Below are 20690 nucleotides of genomic sequence, written 5' to 3' on the forward strand. Positions count from 1 at the left end.
TGGCTGGGAAGATAGGGGGTGGGGAGATGGAACCTGGGCTCTTCCTGCTCTGGGACTCCAGTCAGGAGGGAGTGTGATGGGCTCTTTCTGCTGGAACCTACCCTGTCCGTCAATCTTTTCAAATTCTGCTCATGGTGCCGGCGGCCCATCCCGGCCACGATCATGTTCCGCAAATTGCGTAACATTGCCATGAACGGGAGCTTCTGGTGATCTGGGGAGAACCAAGAGGGAGAAGAAAAAACAAATATTAAAAATATCTCTGCATTCGCTTCCTGTCTCACTAAACGTTACTTCTTGTTGTCACACTTCTATTACATTATGCTCCACACGAGCCTTCTCTTACCCTACTTCATCTCACCCCATCAATATATCCTTTGATACATTTCTCCCTCAAATAGTTATCTAGTTTCCCCTTAAATGCTTCTACGCTATTCACCTCAACTCCTCCCTGAGAGTTCTACATTCTAACCACTCTCCGGATAAAAAGCTTTCCCCTGAAATGCCGATTGGATTTATTAATGACTACCTTATATTTATGGTCCCTAGTTTTGGTTTCCCCCACAAGTGAAAACCTCTTGTCCACAGTTACCCGATCGAACCCTCGCAAAAGGCAATTGATACTAGCTCAATTGCTAAATTTAAATCGGAGATTGATAATACCTTTGGTTAACAAAAAGCTAAGGGATATGGGCCAATGGCGGGTATATGGAGTTAGGTTGCAGATCAACCATGATCTCACTGAATGGCGGAACAGGCTCAAGGCGTTGAATGGCCTACTCCTGTTCCTATAATCTTAAAGACCTCTATCAGGTCACCCCTCAGCCGAAAGAGACCCAGTCCATTCAGCCTTACCTGATTGTTAGAATCTCTCAGTTCTGTATCATTCTTGTAAATCTTTTGAGCACCCTCTCCAGTGCCTCAATATCCTTTTTATAATATGGAGACCAGAACTGCTCACATCACTCCAATTGTGGTCTAACCAAATTGCGATACAAGTTTATCACTTAAATAAGAATCGGTTGTGGCCCTGTGGAATGGGGTCACCCAGCAAAAGTCCAACATTTTCAGGAAAGGGGCGGGCGGAGTGGGGGGGGGGGGCGGGGGTCACTGATCGGGTAGTAGTGGATAATTGGCACCAAACTTGGGTTTTAGAAGGTTGTAGGGGGAACGTGAGGCTGAGGGAGGTGAGAAGTCCAAAGGTTGAGGTTCCCGGGAAAGAACGAATAAACGAGCAGGAGATGCTGCATAAGACTCCATTTGATCACAATGAGGATGGAGGGTGATGGAGACGGGGGATTCGGAGGGACAAGAGGATGATGCTTCAAGCAGTACTGGCAGAACAGAAAGATGCAAGTCACAGAGAGACAGGAGGAGAGAGAGAGAGAGAGAGACAAAGATACAGAGAAAGAGAAACCGAGAGAAAGACAAAAAGTGAAAGAGAAAACAAGAGCGAGAGACACAAAGAATGAGTGTGAGTTCGTGTGGGGGAGAGAGGGGGAGAGAGAGAGAGAGAGCGAGAGAGAGAGAGAGAGAGAGAGAGAATGAGAGACAGAGCGAGACAGACTCACAGGTGAGAAATAGAGCAAGAGAGAGTGGGGGGTCTGGAGGGGGGGGGGAAAGAGTGAGTGAGAGACACACAGGAGAGAAATAGAGCGTGAGAGAGAGTGAGAGAGGGGAGTGAGTGAGAGAGAGAGAGAGACAGACAGGCAGAGAATGAAAGGCAGACAGTAAGAGAGAGGATCACTATGTTCCTTATCCTCGGACAGTGCATCTCTCCCTCAGTACAGGCACCAGGAGCGTGGCCCAGATCGTGGAACCTTCTGATTCATTAAGAGCGAGACTGACCGAGTTGGACAAGCGGTGCGGGGAGATGTTCTGGCTGATCCCAGGAGTTCACTGTAATACACACATTCCAGGCCTGTGAGTGGACCAGCGGTAGACACACTGACGTACCTATCAGCTCTTCCCAGCCTTTCCTGGTGCTACCATACAGGGAGAGCTGCCTCTCCCAAGTCTCCGGCACTTGCAACTTCATCCTTTTCCCCGCTCTGCAAGAATCCCACTGCCCCGGCAACCGGCTGCGGGCGAACGACTGGAGATCGGACGGGTACCTGGGAGAAGCAGGAGGTACAGGAAAATTCAGTTAGAATGCAAGGGGATGAGAAGGGAGAACTTGAAGGTGGGGGCTAAGATGATACCTGGGACAGTGTTTCTAACCTGTGCTGTACCTGCCCTGGGAGTGTTTGATGGGACAGTGTAGAGGGAGGGAGCTTTACTCTGTATCTGACCCGTGCTGAACCTGCCCTGGAGTGTTTGATGGGACAGTGTAGAGGGAGCAGTTGTTGTTGGAGAGTGTGCAGGGGACAGATGAGTGAGGTTTACATAGAATGTAAGCACAGAAACAGGCCATTCGGTCCAATGCTGGTGTTACTGCTCCACAGGAGCCTCGTAAGACCTTATTTCACCTCACCCCATCAGAATATCCTTCTATTCCTTTCTCCCTCACGTACTTATCTAGCCTCCTCTTAAATGCATCGATGCTATTCGCCTGAACTACTCCTTTGTGATAGCGAGCTCCTCATTCTCACCACTCTCTGGGTAAAGAGGTTTCTCCTGAATTCCCCATTAGATTTATTAGTGTTTAAGGAGACAGTTGGTAGTGAAGGAAAGAACAGAAAAGCTCAACAATAACTCATTATTTTTGTTCAAAATACTTCACGAAGTTAACTTTGAAGAGACCAAAGCCCAATCTTCCCCAACAAGCTATTTCAGAATCGGATCACCCTCTCTAATGTTTCACTTCAGTCCCACCTAAACATATTGTTCTTCGCAGCTTATACCCAGGTCTCCCTCTTGCACAATCCCAAATTTAATTGCTCCACTATTTGCAGCCGCTTCGACCCCAAGCTCTGGAATTCCCACCTAACGATTCTCCGCCTTTAAGACCCTCCTTAACACCTACCTCTTTGACCAAGATTTCAGTTACCTCTCCTAATATCTCAAGTGGCTTGGAGTCTATTTCTGTTTGATATCGCTCACGTGATGCTTCTTGGGACATTTTAGGACATTAAATGCTCTGTATAAATGCAGGTTGTTGTCTCCTTGTACTGCTGTCATGCTTTTTCCAACCGTCCTGACCATAAGCCTTATTCCTTAGTGAGGGTGGAAGAACTGGACACAGTGCTCCGGATTTTGAGCTAACCAAATCACCACATATTGGCCATCATCGACTCCGGCTGCCCTGCCAAGGGGAAATGCACGTCAATTTCCCAGCGTTGGCATCCTCCATCTTTGAAGAGCATCAGATCAACCAATGCACAGGCCCAGATGGTGAAAGCCTCCTTAAACAGGGCATGCCCATTGGCAAAGCTCACTTCGCAAGACCTCCCCTCTCTCTCGGAGGGTAGACTCTAGGCACACATCACCTGCACTCACGTCTCTGAAAGGTTAAGGGTTTCAAACCGCCATCACTGATTGGCTGCCGCAAGGTGGAGCCATCAACCAATTAGCAACCAAGGGGCTTCGCCGTCAGGAGTGTGACCCACCCCTCTCCCGCCTGTGATCCACTCTCACCTTCGACCCAACAGGCACATGATGTGATAGGCCGGCTCCTTCAGATGGAGCCAGCGGATCAGCTTCTTCAGACAGAATTGGTCGATCACCTTTGCCTTGTCCTCCTTCAGAGCCGGAGAAGATTCAGCAACCTGAGACAGGAGCAACAGTTCAAACCTTTGTCATGCATCAGCTAACATTCCACGTGAGGCCAGGAATCAACCCAATGTGAAGTTAACACGGACCAACCCCTTCCCACTGTACATAATCCCAATCCCTTCCCATTCACTCCCACTGTACACAATCCCAATAACCCAATCCCTTCCCATTCACTCCCACTGTACAATCCCAATAACCCAACCCCTTCCCATTCACTCCCACTGTACACAATCCCAATAACCCAATCCCTTCCCATTCACTCCCACTGTACACAATCCCAATAACCCAATCCCTTCCCATTCACTCCCACTGTACACAATGTCAATAACCCAATCCCTTCCCATTCACTCCCACTGTACAATCCCAATAACCCAATCCCTTCCCATTCACTCCCACTGTACACAATCCCAATAACCCAATCCCTTCCCATTCACTCCCACTGTACAATCCCAATAACCCAATCCCTTCCAATTCACTCCCACTGTACAATCCCAATAACCCAATCCCTTCCAATTCACTCCCACTGTACAATCCCAATAACCCAATCCCTTCAAATTCACTCCCACTGTACACAATCCCAATGGACCCAACCGCTTCCCTTTTGCTCCCAATACACAGTCCCATGAAACATCCCCCTTCCCTTTGTACATAATCCCAATGGACACAACCACTTGCACTTTTTCAGGTTCCTAAGAAAGAATGAATTAGTGTAAGAAAGAGTGAGGACTCTGGGAGGAGAGAATGAGTGGGATGGGGAATTTGGAGGAATCATGAGTAGAGAGGTGCACTGGACAGAGCAGTGAGGACAGACAACAACTTTTATTTATATAGCACCTAGAATGTAGTAAAGCATCCCAAGGTGCTTCACAGTAGTGTTATAAGACAAATCAGACACCGAGCCATAGAAAAAGAAATGACAGCAGGTGACCAAAAGCTTAGTTAAAGAGGTAGGTTTTAAGGAGCCTCTTAAAGGAAGAAAGAGAGATAGTGAGGCAGAGAGGTTTAGAGCGAGAGAGAGAGAGAGTTCCAGCACTTAGGGCCCGGCCACCGATGGATGAATGATTATAATCAGGGATACACAAGAGGCAGAATTAGAGGAGCGCAGACATCTTGCAGGGTTGAGGCGCTGAAAGAGATTCATCATCATCATAGGTAGTCCCTCGGACGAGGATGACTTGCTTTCACACCAAAAGGGATGAGTTCGCAGATGTTTCAATGAAGGACCCAATATTCCAGTCCTGAATTCCAGGGGTGGAAGATGCCTGTGTGTGGATTGTTTTAACGTGTGGTGACTATTGCACATCAGCCACCACACGGGCTTGATAGAGCTAGGTCTTTATCCAGCGGCAAGGGTTAACCAGGACGACTGGAGACCTGCTCTGCTGCACGGAACTAGTGCACACACACATTGCAGTGCGGGCTGGCCAGTGCTACCCCTGGGCCCTTGGCTCTTCTGGGCCCTGTACCCTCATTTGCCACGCCTCTGCCACGATATCTCGCCGCTCCTCCATCATAAACATTTGTCGCACCTCTGCCCCAAACATTCTCTATGCCTCTGCCACGATCACTCGCCGAATCTCAGCCGCGATCTCTCACCACTCCTCCGCCCCGATCATTTGCCGCATTTCTGTCTCAATCTCTCGCCGCTTCTCCGGCCCAACCTTCCCGTTCCTCTGATGTACCCGAGTCCTTCTGCTCCATGGGAGGTTTCAGTCCTCCCGGAGCTCGCCTTAGGACACCTGCGTTACAGTGGGACAGGTGTACCGCCCCAGTCAAACTCCCCACCTACCACTGTCCCCGGAGCAAGTTATTGGGATTTTGAAATCGAGGCGTTGCTCAACAGGGAGCCAATGTAGGTCAGCAAGCACAGGGGTGATGGGTGATCCTGACTTGGTGCAAGTTAGGACATGGGACGACTTTTGGATGACCTCAAGTTTACGTAGGGTAGAACATGGGAGCCCAGCCAAACATGCATTGCATTAGTCAATTTTAGAGTTAACAAAGGCATGGATGAGGGTTTCAGCAGCAGAAGAGCTAAGGCGGGGTAGAGGCGGGCAATGTTACGGAGGCAGAAATAGGCAGTTTTAGTTATGCCATGGATATGTGGCTGGAAGCTCATTTCAGGGTCAAATATGATGCCTATGTTGCGAACAGTCTGGTTTAGCCTCAGATAGATGCTAGGGAGAAGTATGGAGTCAGTGGCTGAGGAACAGTTTGTGGCGTGGACCAAAGACAATGGCTTCGGTCTTTCCAATATTTAATTGGATAACATTTCTAGTACTGACATCCAGTACTAGATGTCAGACAAGCAGTCTCACAATTTAGAGACCATGGAGGGGTCGAGAGAAGTGGTCGAGAGGTAGAGCTGGGTGTCGTCAGCGTACATGTGGAACCTGACTCCGTGTTTTCGGATGACATCACCAAGGGGCAATAGATGAGAAATAGGAGGGGACCAAGGATAGATCCTTGGGGAACACCAGAGGTAATGATGCGGGTGCGGGAAGAGGAGCCATTGCAGGAGATTTTCTGGTTATGATTAGATAGATAGGAGTGGAACCAGTCGAGTGGAGCCCCACCCAGCTGGACGATGGTGGAGAGGCTTTGGAGGAGGATGGAGTAGTCAACGGTGTCAAAGATTGCAGACAGGTCAAGGAGGGATAGTTTACCTTTGTCACAGTTACAAAGAATGTCATTTGTGACTTTTGTGAGAGCAGTTTCAGTACTGTGGCAAGGGCGGAAACCAGATTGAAGGGATTCAAACATGGAATTCCGGGAAAGATAGTCACGGATTTGGGAGGCGACAACACATTCAAGGACTTGAGGAAAGAGAGGTTGGAGATGGGGCGGCAGCTAACAAGCACAGTGAGGTCAAGAGTTGCTTTTTTCAGAGGGGTGATGACAGCAGATTTGAAGGCGAGGGGGCAGTACCTGAGGAGAGAGAACCATCAATGTCAGCTAACATGGGAGCCAAAACAGGAAGTTGTGTGATCAGCAGTTTAGTGGGAATAGGGTCAAGGGAGCAGGAAGTGGGTCTCATGGACATGATAAGCATGGAGAGGTCAAGGGGAGATCAGAGAGAAACTAGAGAAAGATGTGAGTTTAGAACTAAGGCAAGGGTGAACCTCAGAGGAACATTGCCCCCACGGGGTTGGGGAAGGAAGGGAACTGGAAGAGGCAGACGATCAGATGGTCTCAATCTTTGAGACAAAGAAGTCCATGAGCTCCTCACACTTGTTGTTGGAGGCAAGTGTGATGGAGACAGGGGAGAGGGGTTTAAGGAGACGGTTAGCAGTAGAGAATAGTAGCTGAGGGTTATCTTTGCATTCCAGAATGATCCTGGAACTGTGAGCAGTTTTTGCAGACAAGAGTAGGACCAGAGAAGGTTTTATGTGGTCGAGCCAGATCTGGAGGTGAATGACTAAACCACTTGTCCGCCACATCCGTTCAAGTCTGTGCCCCTTGGACTTGAGGGAGCGCAGATAAGGGCTGTACCAGGGGAACGGCCAGGGTGAGAGAGAGTAATAATGGGGACTAGGGCATCAAAGGTGGTAGTGAGGGTGCGGGTGAGCAGATCGGTGGCTGCAGAAATGTCATGGTGAAAGGAGGGCCAAAGGCTGGACAGTTTGGAGTTGGTAAGTGCAGCTATGAGAGAGTTTGGAGAGAGTTTTTTCCAGGGGAGGATGCAGAAGGAAGTAGATTTGGGTGGGGGACGGGGGATGTGGGTGGAGAGCGATACAAGGAAATGGTCAGAGATGGCCTCATCTGTAATTGACACGGTAGGAATATCGAGGCCACGAGAGATGGCAAGGTCAAGGGGGAGGGCGTGAGTATAGGTTGAGGAGTTCACATGGAGGGAGAGATTAAGGGAGGACAGGAGGATAGTGAACTCAGAGGAGAGAGAGCATGATGAATTGAGATGGAGGTTGAAATCACCGAGGATGAGAAGTCACTCAGTGCAGAGGCTGAGAGAGGAAAGCAGTGAGGATATATCAGTGATAACGTTTTTATTATAGGACAGGCAAAGCTTTACTCCAGTCGGGTTAATATTCCAGTTTTGAGGTACTTACAAGGTGTGTATCACTCTTTGCGATGGACAGATAATCAGACCACTTGGTAATGACTGAATCAGGTGGCAATTTCTGGATCTAAGAGACAGAGAACAGACAGTGATACAGGACCATAGGAACAGGAGGAGGCCATTCAGACCCTTGAGCCTGTTTACTCATTCAATTAGATCATGGCTAATATGTACTCCAACTCCATTTATCCGCCTTTGCTCCATATCCCTCGACCCTTGCCCAACAAAAATCTATCAATTGCAGACTTGAAAGCTCCAGTCGACCTTCAGCATCCACAGCCTTTTGGGGGGAAAGAGTGTTCCAGATTTCCACTGCCCTTTGGGTAAAAAATGCTTCCCGATTCCACTCCTGAACACCCATCAGAGGAAATAGTTTCTCTCTGTCTATCCTATTGAATCCCTTTCAACATTTTTAACACCTCAATTAGATCTCCCTTCAACCTTCTAAGCTCAAACAAATACAAGCCTAGTCTACGCAACCTGTCCACATAATTTAACCCCTTTAGCCCTGATATCATTCTGGTGAATCTGTGCGCATCCCCTCCAAAAGGCCAATATCTCCTTCCTGAACTGACTGCAGTGCTCCAGATGTAGTCTAACCAGAGCTCTGTACAACTGAAGCATAACTTCCTCCCCTTTGTATTCCAGCCCCCTCGAGATAAGGCTGTCAACTCCATTAGCCCGAGTGATTGCCCTTTATACCTGTCGACTGGCTATAAATGATGTGCGTACCTGGACACCCAAATCCCGCTGCTCCTCCACAGTTTCTAGTCTGGAAAATCAGCCTTATGTTTGAACCTTACGCCCACTTTTTCCTTCCCTGGATCCCCACAGCCTTTGAGTTTAACCGGGAGGTTTTTCTCTGGACTGTGGAACATACTCACCCTTCTCTGCCTCCTCAGGCCAGCCTTGCAGCGCTGCTTTCTGGTGTTGTACTTGGCCAGCTGGTACTCGTCGAAGAGCTTGAAGCTGTCGGCCAGCGCCTGGCGCAGGCAGGAGGGGTAGGGAGCCACCTTCCTGCTGCTCTCCATCAGACTCTGGGGGGCAGGAACAAAGGAAGGAAAAGAAAAGATTAGAAGGAGCGCTCAGGGAAAAGGTGGTGGGACGGAGCCATCGGCTAAATATTTACACATTGTCTCAGCACATTATCCCTCCCACCTCAAAAACACTGCGCCCTTGAGATAAGGGACGCAGATCGCAGCTCGATTCTCTCCAACATTTACCTTGCATATTCCCCCGGCCCCCCCCCCCCCCCGCAATGTACCTGGTATATCCCCCCCTCCCCAGTGTACCTGGTATATTCCCCCCTCCCGCAGTGTACCTGGTATATCCTCGGCACCTCAGTCCAGTCGGAGGGCAGCCGCACGGCCCGGCAGAAGTAGCGCCGCAGGTGGGGCCGGCACGGGGGGAGCCGGGCGCTCAGGGCCAGCAGGAAGTTGGCGGTGCTGCGGATGTTCAGCTCCTGCCGGGTGTACAGAGCGACCTGGGAGAAGAGAAACATGTCAGTACCGGGTATCAGAGGCTGGGGGAAGCCCCCGCCACGAACATTGTGTGGGAGAGAATGACCCCTTGGTGGGCTGCGCCCCTCCCTCCCACAGACACCGACATTTAAAACCAAAGCTCGGCACCAGTCGGTCTCACTTTCTCGGAGTCAGAGGGTCGTGGGTTCGAGTCCCACTCCAGGGACTCGAGCCTCAGAATCCAGGGCCAACACATTTAAAAATACTCAGATGTGCATTTAAAGAGCCGTAACCTACAGGGCTACAGAACCTAGTGCTGAAAGGTGGGATTAGGCTGGGAGCTCTTTTTTGACCAGCATGGATACGATGTGCCGAATGCCCTCCTTCTGTGTCGTACCAGAAAGGGCAGACGGGGCTTTGGTTCGAAGGTCACGTCAGAAAGATGCCACCTCCGACAGATCAGTACTGGCAGCAGGAGTTTCGGGGCAGGGAGGGGGCAGTCACGCAGCAGGATTATAATGCTTCAAACGAGCCACCGTGGTCTTCTGCCGCCCTTGGCCATTCTTTAAACTCCGAGTTACAACTGTAGCTGCGGCTCAGTGGGTAGCACACTCACGTCCGAGTCAAAAGGTTGTGGGTTCAAGTCCCACTCCAGGAGCTGGAGCACAAAAATCTAGGCTGACACTCCCGGTGCCAGTACTGAAGGAGTGCTGCACTGTCGGAGGTGCCGTCTTTCTGATGAGATTTTAAACCGAGGCCCAGTCTGCCCTCTCAGGTGGATGTAAAAGGTCTCCCAGCCACTATTGGAAGAAGAGCAGGAGGGAGTTCTCCCTGGGCCCAATATTTATGACCCAAGCAACATTGCTAAAAACAGAGATTAACAGCTCATTATCACATTGCTGTTTGTGGGATCTTGCTGTACAGAAACTGGCGGCGCTGTTTCCTACAGTTCCACAGTGACTATACTTCAAAAGTGCTTCATTGGCTGCAAAACCTGAAGGTCATGAAAGGTGCAAAAGAAACAAGATATTTTATTTATTTTCTCACCTCACCAATACATCCACATTTACCTCACCACCATTCATCTCCTTTTACCCCTCAACATTGTTCAACATTCCAGTTTGTTTCAGACATATTTGGGGAGGTTCCTCTGACCCATCTCTCACACTCCTGTACCTGAGAGATCCCTCTAACCCCTCTCATACACACTCCTGTATCTAGGGAGGTCCTTCCAACCTCTTTCACACTCCTGTATCTAGGGAGGCCCCTCTAACCCGTCTCGCACATTCCTATATCTGAGGAGGACCCTCCAATCCCTCTCACACTCCTGTATCTGGAATCTCCACTCTAACTACTCTCACACACTCCTGTACCTAGGGAGACCCCTCTAACATAGAAAATAGGTGCAGGAGTAGGCCATTTGGCCCTTCGAGCCTGCACCACCATTCAATATGATTATGGCTGATCATGCAACTTCAGTACCCCATTCCTGCTTTCTCTCATTACCCCTTGATCCCTTCAGCCGTAAGGGCCACATCGAATTCCCTTTTGAATATATCTAACCAACTGGTCTCAACAACTTTTTGCGGAAGAGAATTCTACAGGTTCATAATTCTGAGTGAAGAAGTTTCTCCTCAGCTCGGTCCTAAATGGCTTGCCCCTTATCCTTAGACGGTGACCCCTGGTTCTGGACTTCCCAAACATCGGGAACATTCTTCCTGCATCTAACCTGTCCAATCCCATCAGAATTTTAAGTTTCTATGAGATCCCCTCTCATTCTTCTAAATTCCAGTGAATATAAGCCTAGTCGATCCAGTCTTTCTTCATATGTCAGTCCTGCCATCCTGGAATCAGTCTGGTGAACCTTCGCTGCACTCCCTCAATTGCAAGAATGTCCTTCCTCAGATTAGGAGGTCAAAACTGTACACAATATTCAAGGTGTGGCCTCACTAAGGCCCTGTACAACTGCAGTAAGACCTCCCTGCTCCTATACTCAAATCCTCTTGCTATGAAGGCCAACATGCCATTTGCCATCTTCACCGCCTGCTGTACCTGCATGCCAACTTTCAATGACTGAAGTACCATGACACCCAGGTCTCGTTGCACCTCCCCTTTTCCTAATCAGTCACCGTACAGATAATATTCTGCATTCCTGTTTTTGCACCAAAGTGGATAACATCACATTTATCTACATTATACTGCATCTGCCGTGCATTTGCCCACTCACCTAACCTGTCCAAGTCACCCTGCAGCCTCTTAGCATCCTCCTCACAGCTCACACTGCCATCCAGCTTAGTGTCAGCTGCAAACTTGGAGATATTACATTCAATTCCTTTCTCTAAATCATTAATGTATATTGTAAATAGCTGGGGTTCCAGCACTGAACCTTGCGGTACCCCACTAGTCACTGCCTGCCAGTCTGAAAAGGACCCATTTATTCCTATTCTTTGCTTCCTGTCTGTCAACCAGTTCTCTATCCACATCAATACATTACCCCCAATACCATGTGCTTTAATTTTGCACACTAATCTCTTGTTGTGGGACCTTGTCAAAAGCCTTTTGAAAATCCAAATACACCACATCCACTGGTTCTCCACTCTACTAGTTACATCCTCAAAAAATTCTAGAAGATTTGTCAAGCATGATTTCCCCTTCATAAATCCATGCTGACTTGGACCGATCCTGTCACTGCTTTCCAAATGTGCTACTATTACATCTTTAATAAATGATTTCAACATTTTCCCCACCACCGATGTCAGGCTAACCGGTCTATAATTCCCTGTTTTCTCTCTCCCTCCTTTTTTAAAAAGTGGGGTTACATTAGCTATCCTCCAATCCATAGGAACTGATCCAGAGTCTATAGAATGTTGGAAAATGACCATCAATGCATCCACTATTTCTAGAACCACTTCCTTAAGTACTCTGGCATGCAGACTATCAGGCCCTGGGGATTTATCAGCCTTCAATCCCATCAATTTCCCCAACACAATTTCCTGACTAATAAAGATTCCCTTCAGTTCCTCCTTCTCGCTAGACCCTTGGTCCCCTAGTATTTTCAGGAGGTTATTTTTGTCTTCCTTGGTGAAGACAGAACCAAAGTATTTGTTCAATTGGTCTGCCATTTCCTTGTTCCCCATTATGAATTCACCTGATTCTGACTGCAAGGAACCTACATTAGTCTTCACTAATCTTTTTCTCTTCACATATCTATAGAAACTTTTGCAGTCAGTTCTTATGTTCCCTGCAAGCTTCCGCTTGTACTCTATTTCCCCCCTCCTAATTAAACCCTTAGTCCTCTTCTGCTGAATTTCTTCCAGTTCTCAGGTTTCCTGCTTTTTCTGGCCAACTTGTATGTCTCTTCCTTGGATTTAACACTATCCCTAATTTCTCGTTAGCCATGGTTGAGCCACCTTCCCCTTTTTATTTTTATGCCAGACAGGGATGTACAATTGTTGTAGTTCATCCATGTGATTTTTAAATGTCTGCCGTTGCCTATCCACCATCAGCCCTTTAAGTATCATTCGCCAGTCTATCCTAGCCAATTTACGTCTCATACCATCGAAGTTACCTTTCTTGAAGTTCAGGACCCTAGTCTCTGAATTAACTGTCACTCTCCATCTTAATGAAGAATTCTACCATATGGTCACTCTTCCCCAAGGGGCCTCACATGACCAGATTGCTAATTAATCCCCTCTCATTACACAACACCCAGTGTAGGATGGCCAGCTCTCTAGTTGGTGCCTCGACATATTGGTCTAGAAAACAATCCTCCACAGTACTGCTACCAGTTTGGTTAGCCCAATCTATATGTAGATTAAAGTCACCCATGATAACTGCTGTAACCCTTATTGTACATTCTCTGCCTTTTGGTATTTCGCAGCTCTACCCACATAGACTCATCTTACACTCCTATGAGAAAGAAAGAAGTTCTGCTGAGGAATTATGAGCAGCTAAGGACCAAATTAAAAAGCAGAACCATAAAAGGTAATAACCTCTGGATTACTACCTGAGCCACGAGCAAATTTGCATGGGGCAAACAAGATCAGAGAGTTAAACACGTGGCTCAAAGACTGGTGTGGGGAAAATGGGTTTTGGTTCATGGGTCACTGGCACCAGTACTGGGGCAAAAGGATGCTGTTCCGTTCAGACAGACTCTACTTAGACCGTGCTGGGACTAGGGTCTTGGTGAAGCAAATAACTAGAGCTGTAGAGAGGGCTTTAAATGAATTAGTGGGCCGGGGGAGGGGGGCGCGGTGCTGAGAGGATTCAGGTGAGCGAAAATTTAAAAAGTCAAAGAATAAGTAGAAGGCAATAGAGCAGGGGAGCACTGGGGGAAATGAAAACCAGAGCGTGCCAGGAATGGACAGAATGTATAAATATAAAGATGAATCAGAAAGTGGGGTCAAAGCAGGAAAAATAAATTTAAATGTTCTTTATCTGAATGCATGTAGTTTTCGTAACAAAATAGATGAGCTGTCGGCACAAATAGATACAAATGGGTATGATCTGATAGCCATTAGAGACGTGATTGCAAGGTGACCAGGACTGGGAATTAAATATAGAGGGGTATTTGACAATTTGGAAGGACAAAGAGAAAGGAAAAGGAAGTGGGGTAGCACTGTTAATAAAGGATGGGATCAGTGCGTTAGTGAGAAACGATATTGGCTCAGAAGATCAAGATGTTGAATCAATTTGGGTGGAGATAAGGAATAATAAGGGGGAAAAGTTGCTGGTGGGCATAGTCTATAGGTCCCCTAATGGTAGCTACACTGTTGGACGGAGTATAAATCAATAAATAATGGAGGCTTGTAAAAAAAAAAGGAGCGGTAATAATCTTGGGAGATTTTAACCTTCATATTGAATGGACAAAGTAAATTGGCCAGGGTAGCCTTGAGGAAGAGTTCATATAGTGTATCTGGGATAGTTTCCTTGAACAGTACGTTGCGGAACCAACCAGGGGGCAGGCTATCTTAGATCTGGTACTGTGTAATGAGACAGGATTAATAAAAGATCTTGAAGTAAAGCATCTTCGAGGAATGAGTGACCATAACATGGGTGAATTTCAAATTCAGTTGGAGGGTGAGAAAGTTGGATCTCAAACCAGTGTCCTTAGCTTAAATAAATGAGACTACAAAGGTATGAAGGCAGAGTTGCTAAAGTGGACTGGGAAAATAGATTAACGAGTGGGACGGTTGATGAGCAGCGGCAGACATTTAAAGGGATATTTCATAACTTGCAACAAAAATATATCCCAATGAGAAGGAAAGGTTGTAAGAGAAGGGATAACCATTCGTGGCTAACTAAGGAAATAAGGGATGTTATCAAATTGAAAACAAGGGCATAAAGGTGGCCAAAACTAATGGGAGGCCAGAGGATTGGGTAACTTTTAAAAGCCAGCAAAGAACGACTAAAAAAATGAGAGCGAGAGGGAAGATAGTCTATGAAAGTAAATTAGCACGAAATATTAAAACAGATAGTAAGAGTTTCTACAGGTACATAAAAAGGAAAAGAGTGGCTAAAGTAAATGTTGGTCCCCTAGAGGATGAGACTGGGGAATTAATAATGGAGAACAGGGAAATGGCAGAGACGTTGAACAAATATTTTGTATCGGTCTTCAAGGTAAAAGACACTAAAAACATCCCAACAGTGGATAATCAAGGGCTATAGGGAGAGGGGAACTTAATACAATCACGATCACTAATGAAGTAGAACTCGGTAAAATAATGGGACTAAAGGCCCACACGTCCCCTGGACCTGATGGCTTACATCCTCGGGTCTTAAAAGAAGTGGCTGCAGAGATAGTGGATGTATTGGTTGTAATCTACCAAAATTCTCTGGATTCTAGGGCGGTCCCAGCGGATTGGAAAACCACAAATGTAACGTCCCTATTTTAAAAAGGAGGCAGACAGAAAGCAGGAAACTATAGAACAGTTAGCCTAACATCTGTGGTTGGGAAAATGTTGGAGTCCATTATTAAGGAAGCAATAGCGGGACATTTGGAAAAGCATAATACAGTCAAGCAGAGTCAGCATGAAAGGGAAATCATGTTTGACAAATTTGCTGGAGTTCTTTGAGGATGTAATGAGCAGGGTGGACCAATGGATATGGTATATTTGGATTTCCAGAAGGCATTCAATAAGGTGCCACATAAAAAGTTACTGCACAAGATAAAAGTTCATGGGTTGGGGGTAATATATTAGCATGGATAGAGGATTGACTAACTAACAGAAAACAGAGAATCGGGATAAATGGGTCATTTTCCGGTTGGCAAATAGTGACTAGAGGGGTGCCCCAGGGATCAGAAAACTTGGCTACATTACACTCTGTCCCTTCATCCAAGTCTATATTAATGACTTGCATGAAGAGACAGAGTGTAATGTAGCCAAGTTTGCTGATGGCAGAAAAAAAATAGAAAAGCAAATTATAATTTAAATGGAGAAAAATTGTAAAGTGCTGCAATACAGAGGGACCTGGGGGTCCTTGTGCTTGAAACACAAAAAGTTGGTATGCAGGTACAGCAAGTAATCAGGAAGGCAAATGGGATGTTGGCCTTTAATGGGGGATAGAGTATAAAAGCAGCGAAGTCCTGCTATAACTGTACAGGGTATTGGTGAGGCCACACCTGGAGTACTGAGTGCATCAGCTCAGAGTGAGATAACAAGAGTTTGCTAAGTGGGAGAGTTCAGTGAAGTGGAGGCGGGAGGTGTTGCTTTGCCTTGTTTTTCCTAATTTTTTCCGCAGATTGGCAGCATACCTGAGTGGGAGCAGACCAAGGCCCGAGAGTGGGGATAAAGGCCACAGCAGAGCACAGCATATGGCCAGTGTGATCTCCTGGACTAGTTTCCATTGCCTGGTTGGGTCAGAGAGGAATTTTCCCAGATTTTTCCCCCAATTGGCCTGGGTTTTTAAATCTGTTTTTTTTGCCTGTCCCAGGGAGATCGCACAGCTCCGGGTGAGGAGAACTCTGCTGTGTGAAATCGCAGGTAAGGCAGGCAAGTGGTTGGTAGTGATTGTAGACTGCGGGGTGGATGAGCAGACTGACCAAGGCAGAAAGCCATTCAAGTGGGGGGAGTAAAGAGGCAGGTGGTTGTAGTAGGGGACAGTATAGATAAGGGGTAGATAAGGTTTTCTGCAGCTGAGAGCGTGTGTCCCGAAGGCTGTGATGCCTACACGGTGCCAGGTTAAAGGACATATCCTCTGGGCTGGAGGGGGAGGATCCCATTGTCGTGGTACACGTAGGTACCAATGACATAGAAAGAGGTTCTGCTGAGAGAGTTTGAACAGCTAGGGACCAAATTGAAAAGCAGACCCACCTGCATTATTACCTGAGCCACGAGCAAATTGGCATAAGGTCAATAGATCCAGGGAGATGAATGCATGGCTCAGAGGTTGGTGTGGGAGAAGAGGGTTTCGATTCGTGGGGCACTGGCACCAATACTCAGGAAAGAGAGCTGTTCCGTGGGGACCAGAGTTCTAACTGGTGTAACTAGGGAAGTAGACAGGGCTTTAAACTAAATAGGGGGGGGGGGGTCCCAGTGGAGGGAAATCTAGAATGCTAAAAGAGAAAAGAAAAGTAAGCAATGCAGGAAAGTGATTGCAGTAAGGATAACCAGGTTATATCAGGAAGGGACAGAGCATACAAACAAAAGAATGCACTAGCAAATAGGGTCCAGGTAAGAATACAAACTAATAATGTTAAAGAGACAAATTTAAAAGCATTGTATCTGAATGCATGAAGCATCTGTAATTAACAGCGCAAATAGATGTAAACGGATATGATATAGTTGCAATTACGGAGACATAGTTGCAGGGTGACCAGGGTTGGGAACTGAATATCCAAGGATATTCGATATTTAGGAAGGACAGGCAAAAAGGAAGAGGGGGTAGTGTGGCATTGAAATCAGAGGATGAAATCAGAGCAATAGTGAGAAAGGATATTGGCTCAGAAAGTCAAGATGTAGAATCAATCTGGGTGGAGCTAAGGAGCACCAAGGGGCAGAAAACATTGGTGGGAGTTGTCTATAGGCCTCCAAACAGTAGTGGTAGTGTAGGGGATGGCATCAAACAGGGAATTAAAGATGCATATCGCAAGGATACTACAGTAAACATAAGTGACTTTAATCTACATATAGACTGGCCAAACCAAATTAGTAATAATACTGTGGCAGATGAATTCCTGGAGTGTGTACGAGATGGTTTTTTAAGACCAGTATGTTGAGGAGCCTACTAGGGAACAGGTTATCCTAGATTGGGTATTGTGTAAGGAGAAAGGGTTAATTAAGTCTTGTTGTGCGGGGTCCTTTAGGGAAGAGTGACCATAACATGATTGAATTATTAAGATGGAAAATTAAGTAGTCCAATCTGAAACTATGGTCCTAAATCTAAACAAAGGAAACTACGAATATATGAAGAATGAATTGGCTATGATAGATTGGGAAGATTCATTAAAAGGCATGACGGTGGATAGGCAATGGCTAATATTTAAGGAACGAATGCATGAATTGCAACAGTTATACATTCCTTTCTGGCGTAAAAACACAAAGGAAAAGTGGCCCAACCATGGCTACACAAAAGAAATTAAGGATAGTATTAGATCCAAAGAGGAGCTATACAAAGTTGCCAGAAAAAGTAGCAAGCCTGAGGATTGGGAACAGTTGAGAATTCAGCAAAAAAGAACCAAGAGATTGATTGAGGGGAAAAAGAGAGAGAGTATGAGAGTAAACTTGCAAGGAACATAAAGACTGACTGCAAAAGTTTCCACAAGTATGTAAAAAGAAAAAAAAGATTAGTGAAGACAAATGTAGGTCCTTTACAGACAGAAATGGGAGAATTTGTAATGGGGAACAAGGAAATGGCACAACAATTAAATACATATTTCGGTTCTGTCTTCACGGAAGAGGACACAAATAACATCCAGAAATGCTTGGGAACCAAGGGTCCAGTGAGCAAGAGGAATTAAAGGAAATGATTATTAGTAAAAAAATAGTGCTGGAGAAACTATTGGGACTAAAGGCAGATAAATCCCCAGGGCCTGATGATCTGCATCCCAGAGTATTAAAAAAGCGGTAGCCATGGAAATAGTAGATGCATTGGTTGTCATCTTCCAAAATTCTATAAATTATGGAACAATTCCTGCAGATTGGAGGGTGGCAAATGTAACCCTATTTAAAAAAGTAGGGAGAGAGAAAATAGGGAACTACAGACCGGTTAGCCTAACATCAGTAGTAGGGAAAATGCTGGAGTCCATTATAAAGGATGTGATAACTGCACACTTAGATAATATCAGCGGGATTAAACAAAGTCAGCATGGATTTATGAAAGGAAAATCATGTTTGACAAACCTACTGGAGTTTTTTGAGAATGTAACTGATAGAATAGATAAGGGAGAACCAGTGGATGTAGTGTATTTGGATTTTCAGAAGGCCTTTGATAAAATTCCACTTAACAGGTTAGTGTGCAAAATTAAAGCACATAGGATTGGGGGTAATGTATTGGCATGGATTAGAAATTGGTTAACTGACAAGAAAGAGTAGGAATAAACGGGTCTTTTTCGGGGTGGCAGGCAGTGACTAGTACCACAGGGATCAGTGCTTGGGCCACAGCTATTCACAATGATGTGTATGTGTGTGTGTGTGTATATGTGTATATATGTGTGTATGTGTGTGTATATATGTGTGCATGTAAAAATGATTTGGATGAGGGAACCAAATGTAATATTTCCAAGTTTGCTGACGACTCAAAACTAGGTGGGATTGTGAGTTGTGAGGAGGATGCAAAGACACTGCAAAGTGATTTAGATAGGTTGAGTGAGTGGGCAAACACAAAGCAGATGCAGTATAACGTGGATAAATGTGAAGTTATCCACTTGGTAGGAAAAATATAAGAACAAAGTATATTTAAATGGTGATGGCTTGGGAAGTGTCGATGTACAGAGGGACCTGGGTGTCCTTATGCACCAGTCATTGAAAGCAAACATGCAGGTGCAGCAAGCAGTTAGGAAGGCAAATGGTATGTTGGCCTTCATTGCAAGAGGATTTGAGTACAGGAGCAAGGATGTCTTACTACAGTTATATAGGGCCTTGGTGAGGCCGCACCTGGAGTATTGTGTGCAGTTTTGGTCTCCTTACCCAAGAAAGGATATACTTGCTATTGAGGGAGTGCAGCGAAGGTTCACCAGACTGATTCCTGGGATGGCTGGATTGTCGTATGAAGATAGATCGGGTCGACGAGGCCTGTGTTCACTACAGTTTAGAAGAATGAGAGGGGATCTCATTGAAACGTATAAAATTCTGACTGGGTTGGATAGTTTGGATGCGGGGAGGATGTTTCCCCTGGCTGGGAAGTCTAGAACAAGGGGTCACAGTCTCACGATATGGGGTAGGAAATTTAGGACCGAGATGAGGAGAGATCTTTTCACTCAGCGGTTGGTGAACTTGTGGAATTCTCCACCACAGAAGGCTGTGGAGGCCAAGTCACTGAATATATTTATGAGGGAGATGGATAGATTTCTAGAAATGAAAGACATCAAGGGGTATGGGGGAAAAAGCAGGACTATGGTGTTGAGATAGAGGATCAGCCATGATCATTTTGAATGGCGGTGCAGACTCAAAGGGCCGCCTGGCCGACTACTGTTCCTATTTTTTAAGTTTCTGTGATCAGTTTTGGTCTCCGTATTTAAAGGAAGGATATACTTGCATTGGAGGCTGTTCAGTGAAGGTTCACTATATTGATTCTGGAGATGAGAGGGTTGACTTATGAGGGTAGGTTGAATAGGTTGGGCCTATACTCATTGGAGTTCAGAAGAATGAGGGGTGATCTTATCGAAACATATACGATAATGAGTGGGCTTGACAAGGTGGAGGCAGAGAGGATATTTCCACTCATAAGGGAAACTAAAACTAGAGGACATAATCTAAGCATAAGGGGCCACCCATTTAAAACTATGAGGAGGAATTTCTTCTCTGAGGGTTGTAAATCTATGGAATTCTATGCCCCAGAGAGCTGGGAAGGCTGGGTCATTGAATATATTTAAGGCGGAGGTAGACAGATTTTTGAGCAATAAGGGAATAAAGGGTTATGGGGAGCGGGCAGGGAAGTGGAGCTGAGTCCATGATCAGATCAGCCATGATCTTATTAAATGGTGGAGCAGGCTTGAGGGGCCAGGTGGCCTACTCCTATTTCTTATGTTCTTATGTATCTAGCCCCTCTCTCTCACTTCTGTATTTGTGCAGGTCCCTCTGTTGCCCTCCTGTATCTGCAGAGGTCCCTCTAACCCCTCACACTCCTGTATCTGGGGAGATTCCTCCAATCTTGGTCATGCTCCTGTATTTGGGGTGGCCCCTCTCTCACACTTTAGCATCTAACTGGGTTCCGGCAGTGGGTGGGGATGGAACCTTGGCCACTTGCTGCTCCGTGCGGAAAACCACACCAGGTGGGACAGT

General features: G+C 46.3%; 1 protein-coding gene across 1 annotated transcript in view; it reads right to left on the reverse strand.

The window, feature by feature from the left end:
• Nucleotides 1-585: 585 nt before the first annotated feature.
• LOC139274133 (telomerase protein component 1-like) overlaps nucleotides 586-20690 on the reverse strand; it is a 28058-nt gene continuing 7953 nt past the window's right edge. The window contains exons 5-10 of the mRNA XM_070891176.1: nucleotides 9111-9272; nucleotides 8674-8826; nucleotides 7779-7856; nucleotides 3574-3704; nucleotides 1954-2111; nucleotides 586-632 (exon numbers count right to left, since the gene is read on the reverse strand). Of these exons, the coding sequence (XP_070747277.1) occupies nucleotides 586-632; nucleotides 1954-2111; nucleotides 3574-3704; nucleotides 7779-7856; nucleotides 8674-8826; nucleotides 9111-9272 (729 nt within the window). The remainder of the gene's footprint in view (nucleotides 633-1953; nucleotides 2112-3573; nucleotides 3705-7778; nucleotides 7857-8673; nucleotides 8827-9110; nucleotides 9273-20690) is intronic.

The sequence above is a fragment of the Pristiophorus japonicus genome, chromosome 9, assembly GCF_044704955.1.
Source record: "Pristiophorus japonicus isolate sPriJap1 chromosome 9, sPriJap1.hap1, whole genome shotgun sequence".
In the NCBI taxonomy this organism is placed as follows: domain Eukaryota; kingdom Metazoa; phylum Chordata; class Chondrichthyes; family Pristiophoridae; genus Pristiophorus; species Pristiophorus japonicus.